Here is a 20179-nt window from a genome sequence, read left to right as displayed (position 1 = left end):
AAAAAATAAAAATTAATTAAAAAAATTACAGATAAGTTCAGAAAACCAGAAGAGAAATGCAGTGTTTAGAAATATAAGCAATAATTTTATAAATCAAAACCAAATGTATCACTCATCTGATGAATAGATTTTATGGCAAATATTCTGCTATATAGATTTTGTTTTCATAGTTTTATATTTATTGCTCATAAATTTAAACAAAAGTAGTTTAAATTTTGAAATCTAACCTGTATACTAAAGATAAGATATCTTTAGTATCCACAATTAAATAAAGATGGCTAGAAATACAACTGGATGAGCTCCACTCTAATCCACAGATATTGTTTATATAGATGAAAATCCAGGAAATCCCCAAAATGCAAATATAAAGAAAAGAATATGCAATTCAAGGGGGATAACATAAAGTTATAACCATGAGCTGAATGGAGACAATAACAATTTAAAAGCTTTCCAAAAATTTGAAAACCTCTGAGAGAAAATAAATCTCTTTTCTTGAGCTGAGGTTCTATCTGTAATATCATTTCTGATGCTTACTGTATTTTTCATGTAGAGACTTAAGGAAGGAATTCTGATGGATTGGTACTGTTGACTTCACTAGCAGGGCAAGGCCAAGATGCCTGGAAAGAGCTAGTGAAGCGGTTGATGTGGATCCTATGCTTCATGGACCAATATATTACACTTTCTTCCCTTAACTCTTCTTCCGTATTGATAGCCAGTATTTGAAATATTTTTAAGCCTCTTCTAATTTCTGGGTGTAGGAATCTAGTGGGAACTTTTGACACTGTCCTTACTTTCTTGGAGAGAGTTAATCAATGTGATAAATCTTCGATTTTGGGAGGGATAGTCAGAAGACTATTAATATAGGCATAAATTTCCTGTAACATATGCTGATGATATATGATCATATTATATGATGATATGGAGAAGACAAACAGACAGACAAAGGCCAGTTGTGCTGGAGATCCAAGTCTGTCTTCTAGCATCCCTCAGGGATTTCCTGCTCTGTCAGCTCCTGGAGTGTGACGTTCAAAATGGTGCCTCAGCAACATAAGCAAATGACTACATATCACCCATCTTCCCAAAACAGTATGGAGTAGCGAAGACTGCAAATCCTCAACATGTTTGAGGGCTTTCCTACCCTGAAAAAGGATTTGTTACCAGCACAGGATCCTCCTGTTTATTTCATCACTTACTTTGGCAATCGGATTCCTCTTGGAGTTGTCCTCTCCTTCTCGACAGGCTGCAGCGAACTTGATCCACTCCCGCTTTTGTCTTCTGACAGTTTGCCATGTTGTAGTGCCATTTTCAATGTCTAATTCTTTCACCTTAAGCAAAAATAGTTAACATTTTGTACAGTGTTAAAGCAGTTTTACTTAGTAAAGACATTTATTCAAGGTGCTCCAGGTGAGAAGCAATGGCATTGAATTTCAGGAACAAAGAAGATTTTTACTAATTCACAACTCTAGGTAGACATGACTTGGTCATCCATACTGGTTGCTTCTTTTGGAAGCATCTCACTTCTTACTATATAACTCTAGTGAAACAAACTTCATCAGCTGTGTGTGGAGTTCATAATATGTTATACTGGATAATATGGTATAGTTCTTCTTCTTTCAATCTATCCTCACCAGGTAGAGGCCTTGTTCATCTCATCCTTCATTGAGCTCTGACTAGGCTTTCTGGTCCCCAGAGTTTCCAAGATTGCTGGTGTTCCATGTGAGTGCATCCCATACAAAAGGAATATTGTGCTAGTGAATGTGCTCACCTAAAAGAGGGTAGGGATTTTTGTCTTAGGTTGATAAGAACTCCACTCTGGCCAAGCATCCAAATACATTATTGCAGGATTAGAAGAATATTTTAACTGAATTGATGGTACTTGCCATAATCCCATGGATACTAGTCTGGCTCCTCAATGCTGTCCATCTGTATTTCTGCTTCCTATGTTTTTTTTTTTTTAAAGATGGGCACCTGAGCTAACATCTGTTGCCAATCTTCTTCTTTTTTTTTCCATCTTTTCCCCAAAGCCCCCCAGTACATAGTTGTATATTCTAGTTGTAGGTCCTTCTAGTTCTGCTATGTGGGATGCCACCTCAGCATGGCGTGATGAGTAGTGCTAGGTCTGCGCCCAGGATCCAAACTGGTGAAACTCTGGGCTGCTGAAGCAAAGCATGCATACTTAACCACTCGGCCACAGGGCTGGCCCCTGCTTGCTATGTTTTTTCCTTTGTAATCTTATGTTGCTATTGTTGGAGGATGTTTAAGACTTTTATACTATTAAACAGTTTAGAAATGTACTGCATCTGTAAATATATTTGTATACATGCATAAACATATGCATATGCATGTATATATTTGTAACTTCTAGTGTATTTATTGAGACCCAGTTGATTGTATGTTTGTTTAAACTAAGGCTTCATTTAACTACCACTTTGGGGGAAGGAGATGTTCCGTGTGAATGGAGTTTGTCCTTTCAAGAACCAAAACATTTACATTTTCCCCTCATTTTGATACAACTTCCTGAAGTGTCCCACATATTCCCTATTCTATCAACAGAGATTAGAAAAGTAATTTTATTATTTAAGCAATTTGAGATCATCATAATGAAAATTTAACTATCATAATGAAACAAAGCCTTGCCAGAGAAAACAGCAGGTTTCTTTCCTGAGTCACACTCTCAATGGTGCCAGATGCTCTGTTGTTCTTTTTAGTTGTGATTACATAGTTTTTTATTTTTGTATCTTTCCCTCATAGATTGACCATCAGTTGTCTTTCTTGCTGAAGTAACTGTCTAAAAATCCTCTTCCCATTCTCATGTGTTACTTTGTTTATTTTGCTTTGCTGTAGATTGGGGAAATGCATAAATAAGCTACCAGTATAGTTTGATAAGTAGAAGTTACTATGACACTGAGCTGTCACAAACCCTGCCTAAAGGCATGGATATGGGGTTTACCATTGCTGTTTCAGTTCGGCAGAGGTTTTTCCTCTTAACTTTTATCTGGATGATTATGGTCTCAAATATTCTGATTTTTGATATATGATGTACTACAAAATTCAGTTTTTCTTTTAATTTTAAATTGAGAAAATAGTTTTATGATACATTACCTCAACAATAAATTCACTGTTAACTTCCAGCACCACCTGTTATAGAAGACACAACGTTAGCATAAATAAGCAGAATTTAAAGGAATCAGTGTCGTAAAAACACTGGTAATGTTCTCTTATTAATTCATTTCTTAAATAGACATTTTGTTAGTAATATGGAATAAACATGATGATACAAAATGAATAATACAGGCTTTTTGGTCTCCAGGGGCTTTTACACTTTTAGGGAAGATAAACGCATAGGTCTACAGCAGGGCGGTTAGGGTGCGTGCTTTGACAGAGGCACCAGTGGGCGGAGGGGAGGAGCGGAGCAGACACCTCAAGTTATTAAAGTGAATTTTGGAGAGGCCTCATAGGAGAGTAGGGATTTCAAATGTTTCTGTAGGATGAAGCTACTTTGATAAGAGGAATTGATGGGCAAGAAAATTCAGCCGGAGTAAAATATGAAGACAGGTTTAAAGGCACTAAGTTTCAGAGGATGTTCCAGAAATGTGAATAATGTTATGAGCTGGAAGGTAGAGGAGGTAGTGAGGAGACACGGGAGACAAGGTTTGGAATGTCAGTTTGGAGGCAGACCATGAGGTGCTTTATGTACCAGACTAAGGAGTTTGGACTTTATTGGGTAGGGAACAGGAGTAGCAAAAACATTGTTTTAAAAACATGCCGTTGATATGAATGGATGATTACAGAGGAAAAACGCTTGAAGTTGAGACACTTAGGAATTAGTAGTTACTTTGGTAAGACATAGAACGTGAACATGGGTGCTGGAGTGGCAGTGGAAAGGAGAGAGAATGGAAACAGTACCAAAGAACGGAAATGGCTTATAGAATGTGAGGAACAGTCAGATGATTTGGGTGAAGTAAGCTTGGCTTTCTGAAAGAATGGAAGCACTATTACTAGAAACAGAAAATTCCATGAGAGACTATCACTGCAGGGAGATGATGGCTTAAGTTTGTTTTGTTTATTTTCAATGTGCTTCTAAAATTTGAGATAGATGTAAAAGCTGAAGAAGTGGAATTTATCCAAACAGGAGTGCTATGTAAAGTTGAAGGAAATGAGGATATTACATGAAACAATTTAAGAAGATAAATGAAGTAGGGAGGGAAGAAAATCTTCTGGGAAACGCTTATATTTGTGCAGGAAAAGGAAGAAGTCTAAAAGTGGAGGGCTCTGGGAGACCAAAAGAATAGTGAAGTCAAAGGTGGTGGCACAGATCAGATTCTGTTAGTGTGAGAACAGCAAGAAGTGGTGGTTGTTACGGTGGAGGGTTAGTAAAGAAGTTAAATTCAGAAAGGAGAAGAGATTAGATAAGGAAGCGGAGAAGAAGTAGCCAGAAAGGAGGCTGAATGAATGGAGTAGAGTGACAAGAAGTTAGACAAAGAGTGAATATTTAATGGTTTATGTGTCATAGCAAGGTCAAGGAGAATGGGAACTGAGGAGGCCGTGGGATCTTAAAGCAGGCAGTCGTTATCGACTTTGCCAGTGGCATAAGTCAAATTGCAGGAGTCAAGGAATGAGCTTATTGAGAAAGTAGAAGTGGCATTCCTAGATCACGTTTTCAAGTTAAGAGATAAAAGAAATGTGAGAGGTATGGTGCAGTTTGAAGAGTTAACTAGATCAAGACATATTTTTTAGGGTGGGAAACCATGACCCATATACAGTCTACAGAAAGAGGAGATGGGGTTTGTGGAGAAAGAGTGCTAGAAGGAGAAGGGAGAAAGGGAGGGGGAGAAGGAAGAAGAAATCAAGGCGTAGTTACAATTATAGTTAAGAGCCAATAGGAATGGCTGAATCGAAAGCGCAGGTAAAAGAGACCTGATAATGAGGAAGACTGTTTCTGCCTCGGAAACAGATGTCAGAATACATAAAGACAGAAAATACTTTTGAGGTGTAAATGGAGGAAAATTGTGTATTTACTTATTCCATAGTTGGCGGAGTTGGAGTGAGGGAGAATGGGGAGGGGATTGTGGAGACCGTCAAGAGGGAAGGTGACAGGGTACCAACTAAACGCCGTGACTAAGAGAGAGAGCCGTAGGCCCGCCTAGCATTCTCGAGTTAGGGAACACTTGAGCACAGAAAATTGGAAACTGAGCAAATAAACTATTCTTCCGTAGCTGATGAAGAGTTGGGGCACCAGTTGAGATTAGGAAGCAAGAATATGATGTGTGGCCCATCTCTTTTGTGCCTTCTCTAGGAGAACTTGGCAACCTGGGAGTGGGAGGAGAAGGAAGGTGAGGGCTGGCCAAGAGTTGGGGATTATTATCTAGTCAGTGCGGAAACTCGGGGAGGTGATAAGATACTATTGTGAACTTCAGGAGTCAGGGAGCAGAGTAAAACCAGGGAGCGCCAATGAGCTGAGACTAGACAGAGACTGTGACAAATGGAGTGGGTATAAGAGGGAATGGAAGGTGTAGATTGGGATTTGGAATGATAGCTGAATCCAGAAGCGGGAAAAATACAGATTAGAAATTTTGCAGTAGGGCATCCTCTTAATGCACTTTCTCCCTCATGTGTGATTTTATTAGACATTAGTAAAATATCTAGACCTGGGAAAGAAGTTCAGTATTTAATAGAAGATAGTTTTATTTTGTTGCATAGGATGCTTCATTTCATAATAAATATTGCATTTGGGGGCTTAGATACTCTTTTTTGTTAGAAACGTAGATCATTCTGGAAGGTAGAAGAAAAAGTAAAAATCACAGAGAATCCCACTACTAGGAGATTACCACTGTTAAATTTGGAGAAATTCTTTCAGACACTTTTTCCAAAAACACATACTCACACAAATTGTAATTTTTTTAACCATAAAGAAATTATATTATACACACCATTTGGTAATTTGCTTTTTGCACTCACTGGTTATCATGGTAAAGTTCCGTGTCAATTAACACATGTATAATGAGATATAATGATGCACACCTGAAATTTATATAATGATATAAACCAAATGTGATCTCAATAAAAAAAAGAATGACTTGTATTAAGGAAATACAAATTAAAATAAAAATGAGCTATCACTACACACCTATTAGAATTGCTACAAACAAAACTCTGACAACCCCAAGTGTGAACTCTCATGCACTGCTGGTGGGAACGTGAAATGGTACAGCCACATTGGAAAACTGTTTGGCACTTTCTTGTACAATTAAACATTACACCATACAACCCAGCTGTCCCACTCCTACATATTTACCCAAAAGAAATGAAAGTATATGTTCACACCAAAACATACTATATAATTCCGTTTCTATGATATTCTCGAAAAGGCAAAATTATAGGCCATAGATAAGTGGTTGCTAGGGTCTGGGAGTAGGGTTATGGGTTGACCGTAAAGGAACACAAAAGAACTTTACTGGGTGATGGAAATGTTCTGCATCTTCATTATGGTGATGATTACACAGCTGTGTGTGACAAAAATCATAGAACTGTATACTTAAAAGGGTGAATGTTATTGTATATAAATCACATCTCAATAAATCTGACTTCTAAGAGGAAAACCCCAGGTACAGACGTCAGACATTTTGAAGGTTGCCTTAATGTATCACTTTAATAGATGCCTTCCATTCAGATCATTGGGAGACTAGGCTAACAAAGAACTGATAGCTTCTGCAGTTTAAAGCTGCAGACTAAACTGTGACTTGTGGTTTTCTGGCACTGTCCTCCCGTGGGAGGTTAGCCGGAAGCACTGCCTCAGTGGATGCTGGCAGGTTGGTGAGCTCGGCACATGAGCCTATGGTTAAAAAGTTCTCTCTCCTTGTCTTCAGCTTCCTGTTTGTCTGTCTTTCTTTCTCTCTGCTCCACTTCTTTTCTTTGATGTGTTCTTCCATCTGTTCCTCTCCCCCTCCCTGACGTTGTCTTAGGCCTGACAGAGAATCACAATAGCCTCGTTATGCTGTTTACTCTCAGAGCTATAATCAACCCAACAACCTAATTTTAACTGGGCAGTAGTGAGAGTGAGTCCTAGCTCACCCTCTCACGATTCTCCTCCTAGTTCTGCTCATGATTCAATCAGAGATGTGGCAGGTGATTTTTCACTGTATCCTCACCCTGGTTTCTGTGTGCTTACAACAAGCCTGCAAGGTTAATATTGTATCTGTGCAGTCAGAACACCCAGCTCAAGAATGGACTAAATCACAATTCTGCTGATGTTTTTTGGTTAAATTAATTAAACAAGGAGACCATTAGACTGAGGTGGCTCTGATGCCATGGTGTATACTTAAGCAAACCAAAATCTAAGCCTGTAAATTTCTCAAGGTTATGAAATTGAAACCTAAGGACCGATCCCAAACAGCCAACTAGGCTTTAAGCTATTGCCAGTCAGCAATGTCCTTACTTTGTTTCCAGCTTTTCTCAATAAAAATTTTTCCCCATCTTCCATTGGTGGAGCATCTCTAACCACTTTTGGTTTGTCGATGTCTGATTCTAATAGATTTTCCCTCAAATAAATTCTTAAAATTTTCATATGCCTCAGTTTATGTTTTAACAATTCATTTACTCAACACCTAAAGTTTCTCTTAAATCACCTGATGTTATTTTACCAAATTGCTCTGGTTTTGCTTAAACTTTGCTATCATATAATTGTGGCCGTGGCTCTGGGAAAATATTGATGTTTGTGTTGACTACTCCTAATACTGTCTTGCAGAGGTATTCAAAAGATTTTGCTTTATGTAGTTCTAAAATATTTTTGAAAAAGTGATGTGCTTTAAAATTTTCTATAGTGACATCTAAAAAATTTCATTATAAGTTTAAATAGCTGCAATGGATGGAATTTAAGAATATTGTAAATGTTGATATTTTAAAATAAAGCTGCTACGTTACTTTTTAAATATAACCAACAGAATCTAAATGTTGTAGTTGTTTGATGCCAAGTTCTATCCATTAAAAAAGTGATGAATAAGTTCTTCTTTAATAGTTGGAAATTTTATTTCATTTCTGTTTCTCCTTGAACTCCTATATCTTATTTCCTTTTAGTGAGCCATATCCTCTATAGGTTCATCCTACTGGAATGTATTTTTTAAGCTTTAAATATATATATTTTTATAGATAGATATATATATTTTTTTTTGGTGAGGAAGATTGGCCCTGAGCTAATATCTGTTGCCAGTCTTCCTCTTTTTGCTTGAGGAAGATTGTCGCTGAGCTAACATCTGTGCCAATAGTTCTCTGTTTTGTATGTGGGACACCTCCACAGCCTGGCTTGATGAGCAGTGTATAGGTCCATGCCCAGGATCTGAACCCCAGGTTGCTGAAGTGGAGTGTGTGAACTTAACCACTACACCACTGGGCCAGCTCCAAAATATATTTTAATATATTCTTAAGGCTTTTGGTGAGTGGTCTGTCATACTTCTCTGCAACAAAAACATGTATACGAATAGAAATTTTATTTTATTAGAATTCTATAACTGCAAGGTTCTAAGTGTTAAAAATCAATTTCTTATAGATTGAATTAGCTTTACAATTCTTGTTAGCAGCACAATTGATTAAATAATGTGCAAATATGGAAATTCTGACATATTATTTATATGATATTAATATAATATTAATATAATTAAATATATAAAGTAAAATTTCATCAGAAGTTCATTGCAAAGAGTTGGATGAAGCTTTAAAAAATTAGTTCATGAATAAATATTACTTATTGCTAGAATTAAACAAGTTTTAGCATCAATTCTATTTTTTTTGGTTTTGTTTTTCAGTTGTAAGTACTGAGAAAACTTGTTCACATAAATAGCTGGATGATATTGGGGAATTTTCTTTTTAGGAGCAGAATCATTAAATTCTTTAAACTTACTTTGAATTATATCACCTCAATCTACAGGGTAATCTGTCATTAAAAATGCTTTTTAAAATGACCTATTAGCTGACAGCTCTCTCAGGTTCCCTTTTAATTTTGTTGAAAGTGAATAATTGAAAACCACATGACTTGCAAAATGATGTGTTACAAGCTTTAGAGTCGATTTTCTTTCTCAGTACTGACATTGATGCTTTGAATTATCCCTTCGCTTAGTGCCCCAGATTCTTTTACAGTCTTTGCAGTACAACATAGTAATGTTTGCCATGGGTGAGAGGGGTACCTTTTTTTTTAAAGCGGATTTGGGAGAGGAGAAGCAGCTTGGTACCTCGTGTTCAGGCGCATGCTCGGCAGATTGACTTAAATAAAGAATATTTATATATGGCAGCTGAGATTGAGTAAATGATTCTCTTAACACTATCTATGCACTTGTACCCTTTGAAGTGCTCATTTGTCTCAGGGCTATCTGTGCCCCAATTTGAAGACTATTGTTACAGTAGCAATTCAGTTTCTTAAATCGGTATATATTTCTAAGACAAATAATTTACATCCCAATATGGATACGTAGGCTTAAATTATAGTTTAGCTCCATAAAAAGCAGTGTGGCTTAGAGACAAATACTTTACACTTGGAGGCAGAAGAACTGAGTATGACTCTGTTTACCAGTTGTTTGCCCTTGGGTAAATCCTCTCACCTCTCTCTAATTCAGGTTCTGATCTAAATAGAACACAAAATGTGGAAGTGATGGGCACAGTAAATGCTCAGTACATTTATAAAGAAGGAATGGTGGAAAAATAGTTTTCTGGGCTTTAGAGGATATATTTATAGCACCACCTGACATGTAAAAGTGCAAGTCAATCATTTTTAAAGTCTTGAAATTAGCCACACCAATCATATTAGTCCTCGGTTTAAAGGGATAAAGGAAGTGTTTTGAGTTCATTTTACTCGCTCTTGTCCTCTCTACAGAACACAACTCAATTGAGGGATAGCAACAATCCCAGGTAGCCCTGAGAATCCTTGAGTATAAGCTCTTTTTCATTCTTTTGCTGTCGCTGACATTTTGTTTTAGGCTTGGGCAATTGGAATGCTAGATCTCAGGGTTCTTATCTAGCAGAACTTATATTGTGCCTGATGGAGGCCGCCATGTTACACCTTTGGTATTTCTACATCCTGCTCAGCTGGCTGTACTGATGAGGGTAACAGTAGCCAAGCCCTCTAACCACCAACCCCCGCCCTTTATGTGCAGGTCTGCCCGAAGGAACTCGGCAGGTTTTATTCTCAGGCCCTACGAAATCATGAGCCCTGTCAGGAGGCTCCTCATTTTCCAGGAATGGACCTATGAATGGCTGTTTTGGAAGAAACGTGAAATGACGTCATCTTCCTAAATCACACGTAGTAGCATAACTGCATGAACCTCAGTTAAACTGTGAGGAATAGTTACGGGTTCCCGGATAATTGCAGAAATTCCTTGCCTATAAAAGTCACTTTTTTAGAACCTATGTAGGTCATGCATCATCCTAGGATGTGGTTTGGCCTGAGAGCATGGCTAGAAGACATCACACAAAATGGACATGGCTGAACCAGTTACCATAGTGGTGGAGTACTGGAAAAGGGAATTAGAGGCTCTTGCAATTGAGGGAGCAAAAATAACCTGAAGCAATGTGTCTTATCCTGAGTGTATCACAGTCTCTGTGGCCTGGTTGATGAGAGAATTTCCTGTCTTCCTTTTTTCTTTGGACGTCCTTACAATAAATTGCATTACAGAAGTAACCTGAGTAGGACTTTTTCTGGCACTATAAAAGTGCCTAGGAAGCTAAAATGTATGTGTCTGTGCTAATCTCTGAGTATATGATGGAGACCAGAAAGGGCTCACATGTTAAAAGAGGGAGGAAAGCACATAAAGATATTGGAATGTTATAGGCATGGTAAAAGAAGCATGTACAGGATGCAGTGTTGGCCCAGTTGGGGGAAGGAAGGCAATTCTGGAACAGTAGGTAGAGTTTTGGACATATAGTATTGGTTCAAATTCCAATTGTACCACTTATGGTACATTTAGGAATCATTTATGCCCTGAAAGTTTCTTTATTTGTAAAATGAGGGTACTTCTATTTACCTTTCCAACTCCTTGGTTGTCTCAATTTTAAGTCCTCAAACTCACTTGGAAGCTCACCAACCACATTAAAGTTGCCAATTAGCGTAGAGATGAGAAATAGACTTGGTAAGAAAGATAAATTAGAAATTCATTCATTCATTCATTCATTCAAAAATTTTCATTGATAAAATATTATGTGACAGGCACCAGTCCTTTGTGTGCAAGACAAGTTCCAACCTGTTATGATGTGTATGTTCTAGGGAGAATAATAGGATGTAAGATATTCTGTAGCAATCTAACTTTTGGGAAATTGCTCAAGTTTTTCTGGGCCTAGCTTTCTATTTTAATAATTTCTCTTTGAGAGAATATGATGCTTTTATATAAAATATGTGGTACTAAGCCATTACATGTGCTTATTGCAATTTTAGAATCCATATTTTTCTTTTCCGTGCTGACTGTATTTATAGTAGTAGCTACGAAACTAGGCTATTTTTTGTCTCTATGACTTAGCTTTTTGAAGTCTGTTCTCGAAGTCATTTGCACACCTGGGACCAACTTAGTAATAAGCAGTTCTCTCCTGAATAACACTTGTAAAGATAGTTGAGTAAAGCCGTTGCCATCCTCATAGGGATAGGGTAGTGATGCCAAGTTCAAGCCTAATTATACCACTTTTGTTTATAATTGAAGGTATATCAAGTAGTGGCATTTTAGTTTGTAAGCCGTGTAATTTTCTGTGTAGAAAGGAAGGGCAAACATTTCTCATGCAGGTAGTCTCTGCAAGTTTCATTCCAGGCATTCCTTTCACAACCCCTGTCATCAGAGCTGCTCTCTGAGCGAAGAATTCCAGCTGTGATTTCACTTGGGAAAAGGAAGGAGAAGTCATTGCAGCTCAAACCACAGTTTCACTGCTGTCTGAGCAACGCCTCCCTGGATCCCTAAGGACTAGAAAGGAGCGCTAACACTAGGAACTCAGGATTGAGAAGTTCTCTGAAAAAGAGAAATATCTTTAAAAAAGGGAAAGCGTCACAGAGTCTCAGGAGCCATGAAATATTTTCAGTGTAGCACTTTTAACTTGTAGTTCTACGAGCAGATATTATTGAGAAGACTGTATTAACGTTATGGGTCATGCTATGGAAATCATACTAGGTACCTCTTGGGATATCAAAGTTTTTTTAAATACACTGTGGACTGTCCAGGAATTTGAAGACAAAAATATAAATTTTCCCGCTTGGTTTAAAATGTGTTTTGTAATTCCTTAGTCACTTATACCAACAAAAAATAACGTAGGTGAGATACGCTGCCGTGTAAGCTTTGTTGTGATGAGGACATCAATAGTTTCTGTAACAAGTGGTACTGAAACCAATCATTTAATGCTATTTAGGGTATTCTGTTTAGTACAAATAAAAAACCAAATCAGATGAGGTGGTTTTTTTCATCAGCTTGTACCTCTAGAAATTGACCTAACAATAAAATAAATGAATACAAATTTCTGTTCCACATGTCAGAATCACATTGTTTTATATGAGAACTAAATTGATAAGTGGCTAGGTTAGTTCTAAATATTTTAAATTTTGATGCCTGTTTTCAACTTACAGTGAGATAATATCTATATGTTTAGCCACCTATCTTCTCTGCTTTACAAGAATCAGAATATTGAATTGAAGTGTTTACATCTCATATGTAGCATGAATGATCACCATATGTGCATAAAAATTCTTATCTGATAAAATCTACATGGCTGTTTTTTATGATCTTATCAACTTGATAAAATATAGGCTTCTCACAGCTAATAACTGTTCTGCCTTAAGTGATTTCTTCCTAGTAAAACATACCATCCATAGCATTACCTGTATCTTTAGGTTCTCCAACCAAAGTTATAAAAATAATATTTGAGAGTCAGACATGAACTTCCATTACATAACTATTCAGTAGAGATAATGATAGAATCTCAGAGTTTCTGCATTGGAAGAAACTTAGTGACATCATGTCTAACCATGCTTCCTCACATGAAACACAATGAGGCCCTGAGAGGTTGGGTGTCTTGGCCAAAGTTACGCAGACCCTTTGAGGAAAAGCTGTGACTCAACCCTGGGGCTTCTGAGTCTCGGTTCAGTGTTGACTGTATTTCACCACCCCAGGTCATTTTACTGCAGAAGAATGTGATGAATATCCTTAGAAAGAAGATGCTGAAAGACTCTTATGGTAAAATGCCCTATTGTAGCTTAGAGTTTTGGGTGTCTTTTATAGGTTCAGTCAGTCAAAACCTTGTTGAAAGTACTCTTGTGGTTGAGATATAGATGACGCAAAGTACCTGTAAGTCTCTGAGAGGTTGCCACACCCTCATTAGAGTCAGCTGCAATGATGCCCCAGAGAGCCTTTGATTTAGTTAATGAAAAAGGGGCAGAGTTCAAGTTCAGGAAATGACAGACAAGATGTGCCTATTTTCCACAACATCTATAATAGTATGTTGATTCCCCTTAAGCATTTCTTATATTTGTTCCAGTCTTGAAACATGCTAGAATTCTCTACTTCCCAATTGCAAAAATTATTAATTGATATCTTGAGATCTATTAGAAATGCAAAAGAACTTGGCTATCACAATTACCATGGAATGTAAAACACAAATACTTTAGTCTCAGTGGGGGGGGGAAATTAAGTATCAAAGCCACTAAAATCACAAAGGATAACAAATCAATACTACCGAAAAGAGATCCTGAGATTCTGAAATAGAATACTCTTTCAAGCTCAAGGAGAAGAAAATTTCACTCTTCAATTAAACTGTATTAACATAAAATGTGCCTGTGCAGAGGAATAGGAGGGAAAATTTAGTGCTCAGAAGTTGCCTTAGAAATCTTGATGCGTACAATGTTTTCCATATAGAAAACAAAAGGTTTATCTGAGTTGAAGCATGAAATACCCCACAGAAGTGCAACAGGAGGTCTGAACTGATAATTTTTGATTTCTATTAAAGATTGAGTCAGATTCTTTCCTCTTCCTTTAATAATGTAAATAAATAATGATCATTATGATAGGGCATTGCACTTCTATTTGAAGTTTTTCAGTTTACAAATATTCTTCAAAATGATCTTGATTAATAATCTGCCGCCCAAGCTTGGGCTGTGTGCCTTTTGGCAGTATTAGGCTCCTGCACTGCTTCTAAAGTTCATGGAAACGGGAACTCTGGAAAAATGGTGCCTGCTGGACCAACAGGACAACAATGTGTGCCTGTATCTCCCCAGCCTTGGCTGCCCTCTGCCTTTTAGAACTGATGTTCAGATGAGTCCCGTAAAATGCCACTTGCGAGAGCATAGGGTAGAAATCAGTTTTCAAGTTTATGTCATATCACCCCTGTGGACATTCTTGGAAGACTGAGGTGCAGCCAACTATCAGATATTTGCCTTTATTTACTTTGAAAAAAATATGTACAATTTTCTAATAATCCCCTTCTCTTATCTATTTTTTTCTTAACTGTTTTGACTGAATTGTTTTATCACTTGACCATCAGTAGACTTAAGTCTAATCTAATCTTTTTGTTTCTTTAAGTAGACTTTTCTAATTGAGTTGGCAATAGTTTGATGAATTGACCAACTTGATCTTTGTTCCTCTAAGGACCTGCATTAGGAGCTGCCTTACCCCCTTCAAGAGTAGGAGACTCACTATGCATGATGGCTTTCCGGAAAGCACTTCATGCATGGGCACCCAGGGGTTAGAGGAAAGGAATATAATATCCAAAATTCCATGTTTACTTGAAAGAAATAGATCATCGAAATGTTCCCTTCTTAGACTGTAGAAATGCTTTAATAATTCTGGAAGGGGTTTTTCTTGATGGCTTGGTTTTCTTCATTTTTCTTTAGCCATTTCTTACTGGAAAAAATTCCCATATGGCTTAAATATTTCATAACTAGTTGCAATGTAATTTTGACATCGCTAGCATTCCTCTACTTTGAAACAAACTCACAGGAAGGTAACTGTTTAAAAGCAATGGACTTGATCAACTTTACTTCTCTACAAATTTAGAACCCATTTGCACTGGGAATTTTAACAGAAATCTGTCCAATTTAAGTATAAATAAAAGAAAATAGAAAAATAATTTTATTTCTGATTATAAATTTTAGGATTATTCTAGCATTTAATCTGAATTAGATTGTCTCTGATTCCATTTAAGTCTAATTCAGCTAGATTCTCATCCTGCTTCTCCATGGCATTTCGTCTCTCAAACATGGAGAGTCTTTTGAAGTTACCAGAAGCTGAACTCATAGAACTGTCTTTGCAGGAAGAAGTTTAAAAATGAAATAAATCCCATGCAGAAAGTCTGACAATGACAGAGAAGAGAAAGCCTCAAAGCTGCATTTCCTTCCCAGGCCTTTAAATTCTACTTACCATTAAAATGATTGAAAGGCAAATGTTCCTGAAAAGGAGCCAATCCATTCCTTTGGGTTTCTCTTGCACACGAGCCCCAGTGAGATTTGATTTTAGTCCTGGTCCTCTGGGTCCTGAATTTGGTTCTGCAGCAAGATGTGCTTCGAGATGCCCTTTTAGGAAGGCATGGGCGATAGCTCTGGTGCTCTCTGGGCAGAGGAATGAAGATGTTCTATAATCACTCTGTTTCCCCACCCCAAACTCCTGGGCTGGTCTGGAAGGCTGGCATTGTTTGGGCTCTGGGTAAGAACATGGACACACCTTGATTCTTATTGCAATGAAACCCTTTGTTGGACACCAAAGAAAAATCTTACAGAGTGAGGACAAGATTTACAGGGAAGATACCCAATGAATAATAAATTACTCACAACATGAAAAATAATTAAAATGCTAGAGCCTATCATCATTCTGAATAAAATTAGTAGGCTTCTTCTTACTGCCAACATTGTAAAAGCAAAATTACACATACTGACAACACATGCACACATATGTCCACTACAGAACCAACTTCAAGAAATGACTCTGAGCAGAGGTCATTGTGAAAAGGTACCAGATCCAAAGCATGGTGTAAGGAGAAAGACAGAATCATGAACTCTCATCTCTTGATTCAGGTGATTCCTACTTTCCTCCTTAAGAAATCCTACAGTTGAATTGCATTTCTCAATTTTAAAGACGTTGTGAAAAAATAAGGTTAAGACAAAGAAACCCTGATTTTACTAGTATTTTTGTTTCTGCATTTTAGTACCTTCTTTCCTAAATATAGATTCGAACCTGTATGTGTGGTTTTACATTAACTAAATTGTCTTAAGTTAACTGCAGTACAGAGTTTGCTCCCTCCTCTTGGCATTACCGCTGATAAAAAAGTACATAACATGGGTGAGGAACATATTTTAACCATCTAAGTATTTATTAAGAAGAAGGTGAAATTGGAGTCCTGAGAATGTAAGAGAAAGAGGCCAGAGCAGCATCTAGATATTTCTGAAAATCATTTCCCTTTTTTCCTGTCTCTCTTCCTCTTTGTTACTATGGGTTTAGAATAGGGTATAGTTTCCTCATAAAAAATTGCAGGCTGGCAGCAACATCAACAAACATAAAAACAGAATGTAGTTAAATGTTTTCTAATTGCTAATATGTGTTTGTTGGTTGGGGAATTTCAAAGGGATACTGCATCTTGTCTTCACTACCCCGTTGCTGCAATTCAGAGACAAGGCAGGCTCTCTTTCTAGTAAAGGAATGTGTTCTAAACAGTGTTTGGTCTCTTGAGAATCTTAGTTTAGCGTTTTTAGAATCGTAGGAAAGAGTTGAAGCAATTAGAAGGCTGGCATAGTATCCTAAAATGAAGAGAAATGAATGATATGTTGAAGATGTTTATGAGAAAGAGATCATGACATTATATTTAAGCAAGGGGAAAAAAATGAATTGTTACAAAGAGGCAGTATTTGGATAGCTCTGCCCAATCCAAAGCTTATAGTTGGAGATATCTGGCTAATTAAACAATATCTACGCTGACGTGCTAAAACGTGTGTGTGGTATCATGTTTTAAAATACATCCTCAGGTGGTCCTTGAGATTGTCTAGAATGGCTAACACACATGCATTCACTGGGTGGTTTCTTAACCCACTATTTCTTTGTATGCTAGAGGGGTCTTTAAGCCAAGAGTTGTGGAAAGCTAACCTTGAGTAAATAAGCATTTAAAAACTATTTTGTAACTGTTTATATCCAACTGGGCTTTCTTTGTTTTCAGGAATTTTTGTCCAGAGTTTCAAAATGTGGTAATTGTATCTGCCATAGAAAAATTTTCTTTTATAGCTAGCTCAGGACAGCATTAAATTGTTTTCACTTTTGAGATATATCCCCCATCAATACTACCAGTGAGCTCTTGGGACTCAGGGGCATTTTCCCCTTGTTTCTCAATATGCAGGAAGCACAAATGCACCTTTTCATTGGCTATAACTGCAGTGTGGCCGTGTTTTTATTTTTGTACAAAGCACTTGACTTATTTTGGAATAAAGCAGGATGATGAGAATTTGCAGTGTATCCTTGTGTGGAGAAATTTCTTGGCTAACAGTGTATATTTCTGTCCCTAGAGACACAGCACAAACAGCTACGGAGATGATTTGTGTCTTGTGGAAATTTAATGGGCAATACTGTTTAAGATTTGGATTACAGAAACATAGGAGGAGAATATAATGTGTCTCAAATAAAAGGAATTTCAGGCTTAAAAATAATATGGCTGACACCTTATGTGCCAGCAAGTTCATCCTGCCCCATGTACATAAATTCCTTTTTGGTGTCTGAATCAAAAGAGAAATATGAGAGGACGGTAGAGAATATGTAGAAACTCAGTGCTTCCAGTACTATGCTCTGGGTCATCAAGCAGAAATAGATGTGGGAGGCCTTTGATTGCAATGGGAATTGCTGCAGAACAGTACAAAATGAGAGAAGCCAGTAGGGATTCTTTAGTGGATTTATGCTTATAAGCAGTGAGTCAGTCAGAGCTCAAGAAGGAACTAAGGGTTCAGGGAGAAGTCAGTAACTGTCATGATGGTTCTATTTTCTTAACTACTTCCATGCAGGCTCTGAGGCAAGCTATAATAGTGTATTACACTAACATGCATGGTACAGAAAATTGACCATTGTTTAGCCACCTAGAAATTTATTTTTGTTTTATTTCAGATGATCGTTGAATTATAGTTATTTAATTTGCCTAAGAGAATTAATGAAATGGGTCTAGATCCCTATGTGTTATTGTTTTCCACAAGGGGAAATGACACTGTTCTCTTGCTGTGACCAATGGAGATATTTTGCAAGAGTTTCCACCCTTTGTTTACACTATGATTGGTTGATTTCTTTTGAAATATAAAATTTTCTATCTACCTGAATTGCTGTTCATAGGGTGAGAGTCAAACAAAAGAAACAGCAGCGATAGAAATAGGTACTAGATCATTTAAGTGATTCCTCCAGATTTTCCCATTTATGACTCCTCATTTCAATGGTCCCTGGAACTTGAGTCTGGAGATTACTATCATGAGCAGATGTAAAAGGTTCTGCAGTAACTGAGAAGTGGCCGCTTGGTGTCCCATCACCTTGTTTGCAGTTACGCCTTGGGAGAGTTGTAGGGATGATGTCAAAGTAGAATCCCAAGAGGATTTCAGTTAATGAAACAGCAGCCATTCTGTTTCTCTTGTGGGGTACCAGCTATCATAGAAACAAAGCATGCTTAAAGATGCCGTAGAGGTGACCTAATCCAATCTCTCCTCTCCTCCTTTTCTCCTACCCAGGTCATAGGTATAGCCCAGAGAAGCTGCACAATTTATTAGCGCCAAAGATGGGGAAAGAATTCCACCTCCTGATTTATAGTCAATTTATGTAAATATCAAGCCACTTTTCAGCATCGGCAAGAAAGAATTGATGACTGAATGTCATTGTCTTCTAAAAAAACCTTTCCATATCTGAGAGTTTACCAAATTATTGAGTTTAATAGCTGGCTCTGCAAGCAGAATTTTTTATGTAAGTTTGTCCTATTATTTATGTTTGATATCAAACCAGTAGCATTTCGTTTGCTTATATGAAAGTATACATTGAATTTCAGGGATGCTCTTGATATTTAGTTATTGTTCTTATGCTTCTGTAATGTTGTCTTACTCACTTCCACAGTAGTAGATTTTCATTCCATTTATCATATCCATCTAGCACACAGTAAGTGCTTTGACACATATTTTTAAAAACAATATCACAGAGGATAGCTAATTCAATACGTTCCAGTACAAATTCTTCTTTGAAAAAAAAATGTAATCTATACAGGCAAAGATATTATAAAAATGATGTTAGGGCAAAATTTTCCATCGAATTGTCATCGTTTAGGGTTACTGGTGGATATTATTTAAGTATCCAAGGGCAACTCTATTTCTTGAAAGCAGGTGTTAGAGGAAAGAAAATTTACAAAATATTTTTGGTCCTAAACTATGTTGGTCAAATTCAGTAGGCAGGTAAGTTCTAGAGTTGACTCAGGCTAAAGGGTTTTCATTAGAGTGGGCCTGGGGGCATGGACAAAAGGTAAACAAAGCTTGTCTTGGTTTTGACCTGGAGCAGTTGCTATGAATACATGTGTGAGTGGTCACCTTGAGATAATAGCAGTGAAGATATACAACTGTCTCCTCATTAAAGCCAATTTATGTATGGCAATCAGGGTGCCAGCAAACCAGGTTATTTAGTGGGTGTTAGGAATCATGGAGATTAAACGTCAGTTTCCTGAAGAGTTGTGTTAATACCATAAGGATGATATTAGTTTACACCCTAAAAGCATACTTACACCCTGACACAGGTACCTTGTTGATTCTCTCTGTGACTTCATGTCCTCAGCGTGGGATGTCTTCCAAATAAGTGCAGAAAGAATAGCGTGGCTTCTAGTTCTGTATTAATTAAAGTATATTACTTACATACTTATTACGTACTTGCTGCATACTTATCCCGAAAAATGCCATCTTAGTCCGTCCCCAATCCCCAATCATGACGATAGTAGCAGTTTCACAGTGTAATAATTACCTAGACATCACTCTGGCTACTTCTGTGGCACTGGCAGTGCCCATCTTTGGCCTGTTTGTAATGTGTATATAGTTTACCTGTGATGTTGTTAGTAGTTATGCATCTAGCAGAATCTCAATAGGATCTGGGCTCAGGTTTTTTGGGAAGAAATCAGGAATAGGAAGGTCAAAAGCTAAGCAGTGCTTTCTAAAATATACTTCTTGGGCCACTTGCACCAAAATTGTATAGTC

The 20179-nt window shown here is 37.3% G+C and overlaps 1 protein-coding gene and 1 long non-coding RNA gene across 3 annotated transcripts in view; one reads left to right on the top strand and one right to left on the bottom strand.

Moving 5' to 3' along the window:
* The window catches only part of DSG4 (desmoglein 4), a 43890-nt gene extending 28185 nt beyond the window's left edge, over positions 1–15705 (bottom strand). The window contains exons 1-3 of the mRNA XM_070629837.1: positions 15366–15705; positions 3103–3138; positions 1194–1325 (exon numbers count right to left, since the gene is read on the bottom strand). Of these exons, the coding sequence (XP_070485938.1) occupies positions 1194–1325; positions 3103–3138; positions 15366–15413 (216 nt within the window). The 5' untranslated portion in view covers positions 15414–15705. The remainder of the gene's footprint in view (positions 1–1193; positions 1326–3102; positions 3139–15365) is intronic.
* Positions 1–20179, top strand: part of LOC139084843 (uncharacterized) — a 154903-nt gene that overhangs the window by 102222 nt on the left and 32502 nt on the right. The window lies entirely within an intron of this gene.

This window comes from Equus przewalskii, chromosome 7 (assembly GCF_037783145.1).
Source record: "Equus przewalskii isolate Varuska chromosome 7, EquPr2, whole genome shotgun sequence".
NCBI classification, from domain to species: Eukaryota; Metazoa; Chordata; class Mammalia; order Perissodactyla; family Equidae; genus Equus; species Equus przewalskii.
The sequence above is the reverse complement of the archived record's forward strand: the minus strand, read 5'-3'. Positions and strand labels throughout refer to the sequence as shown.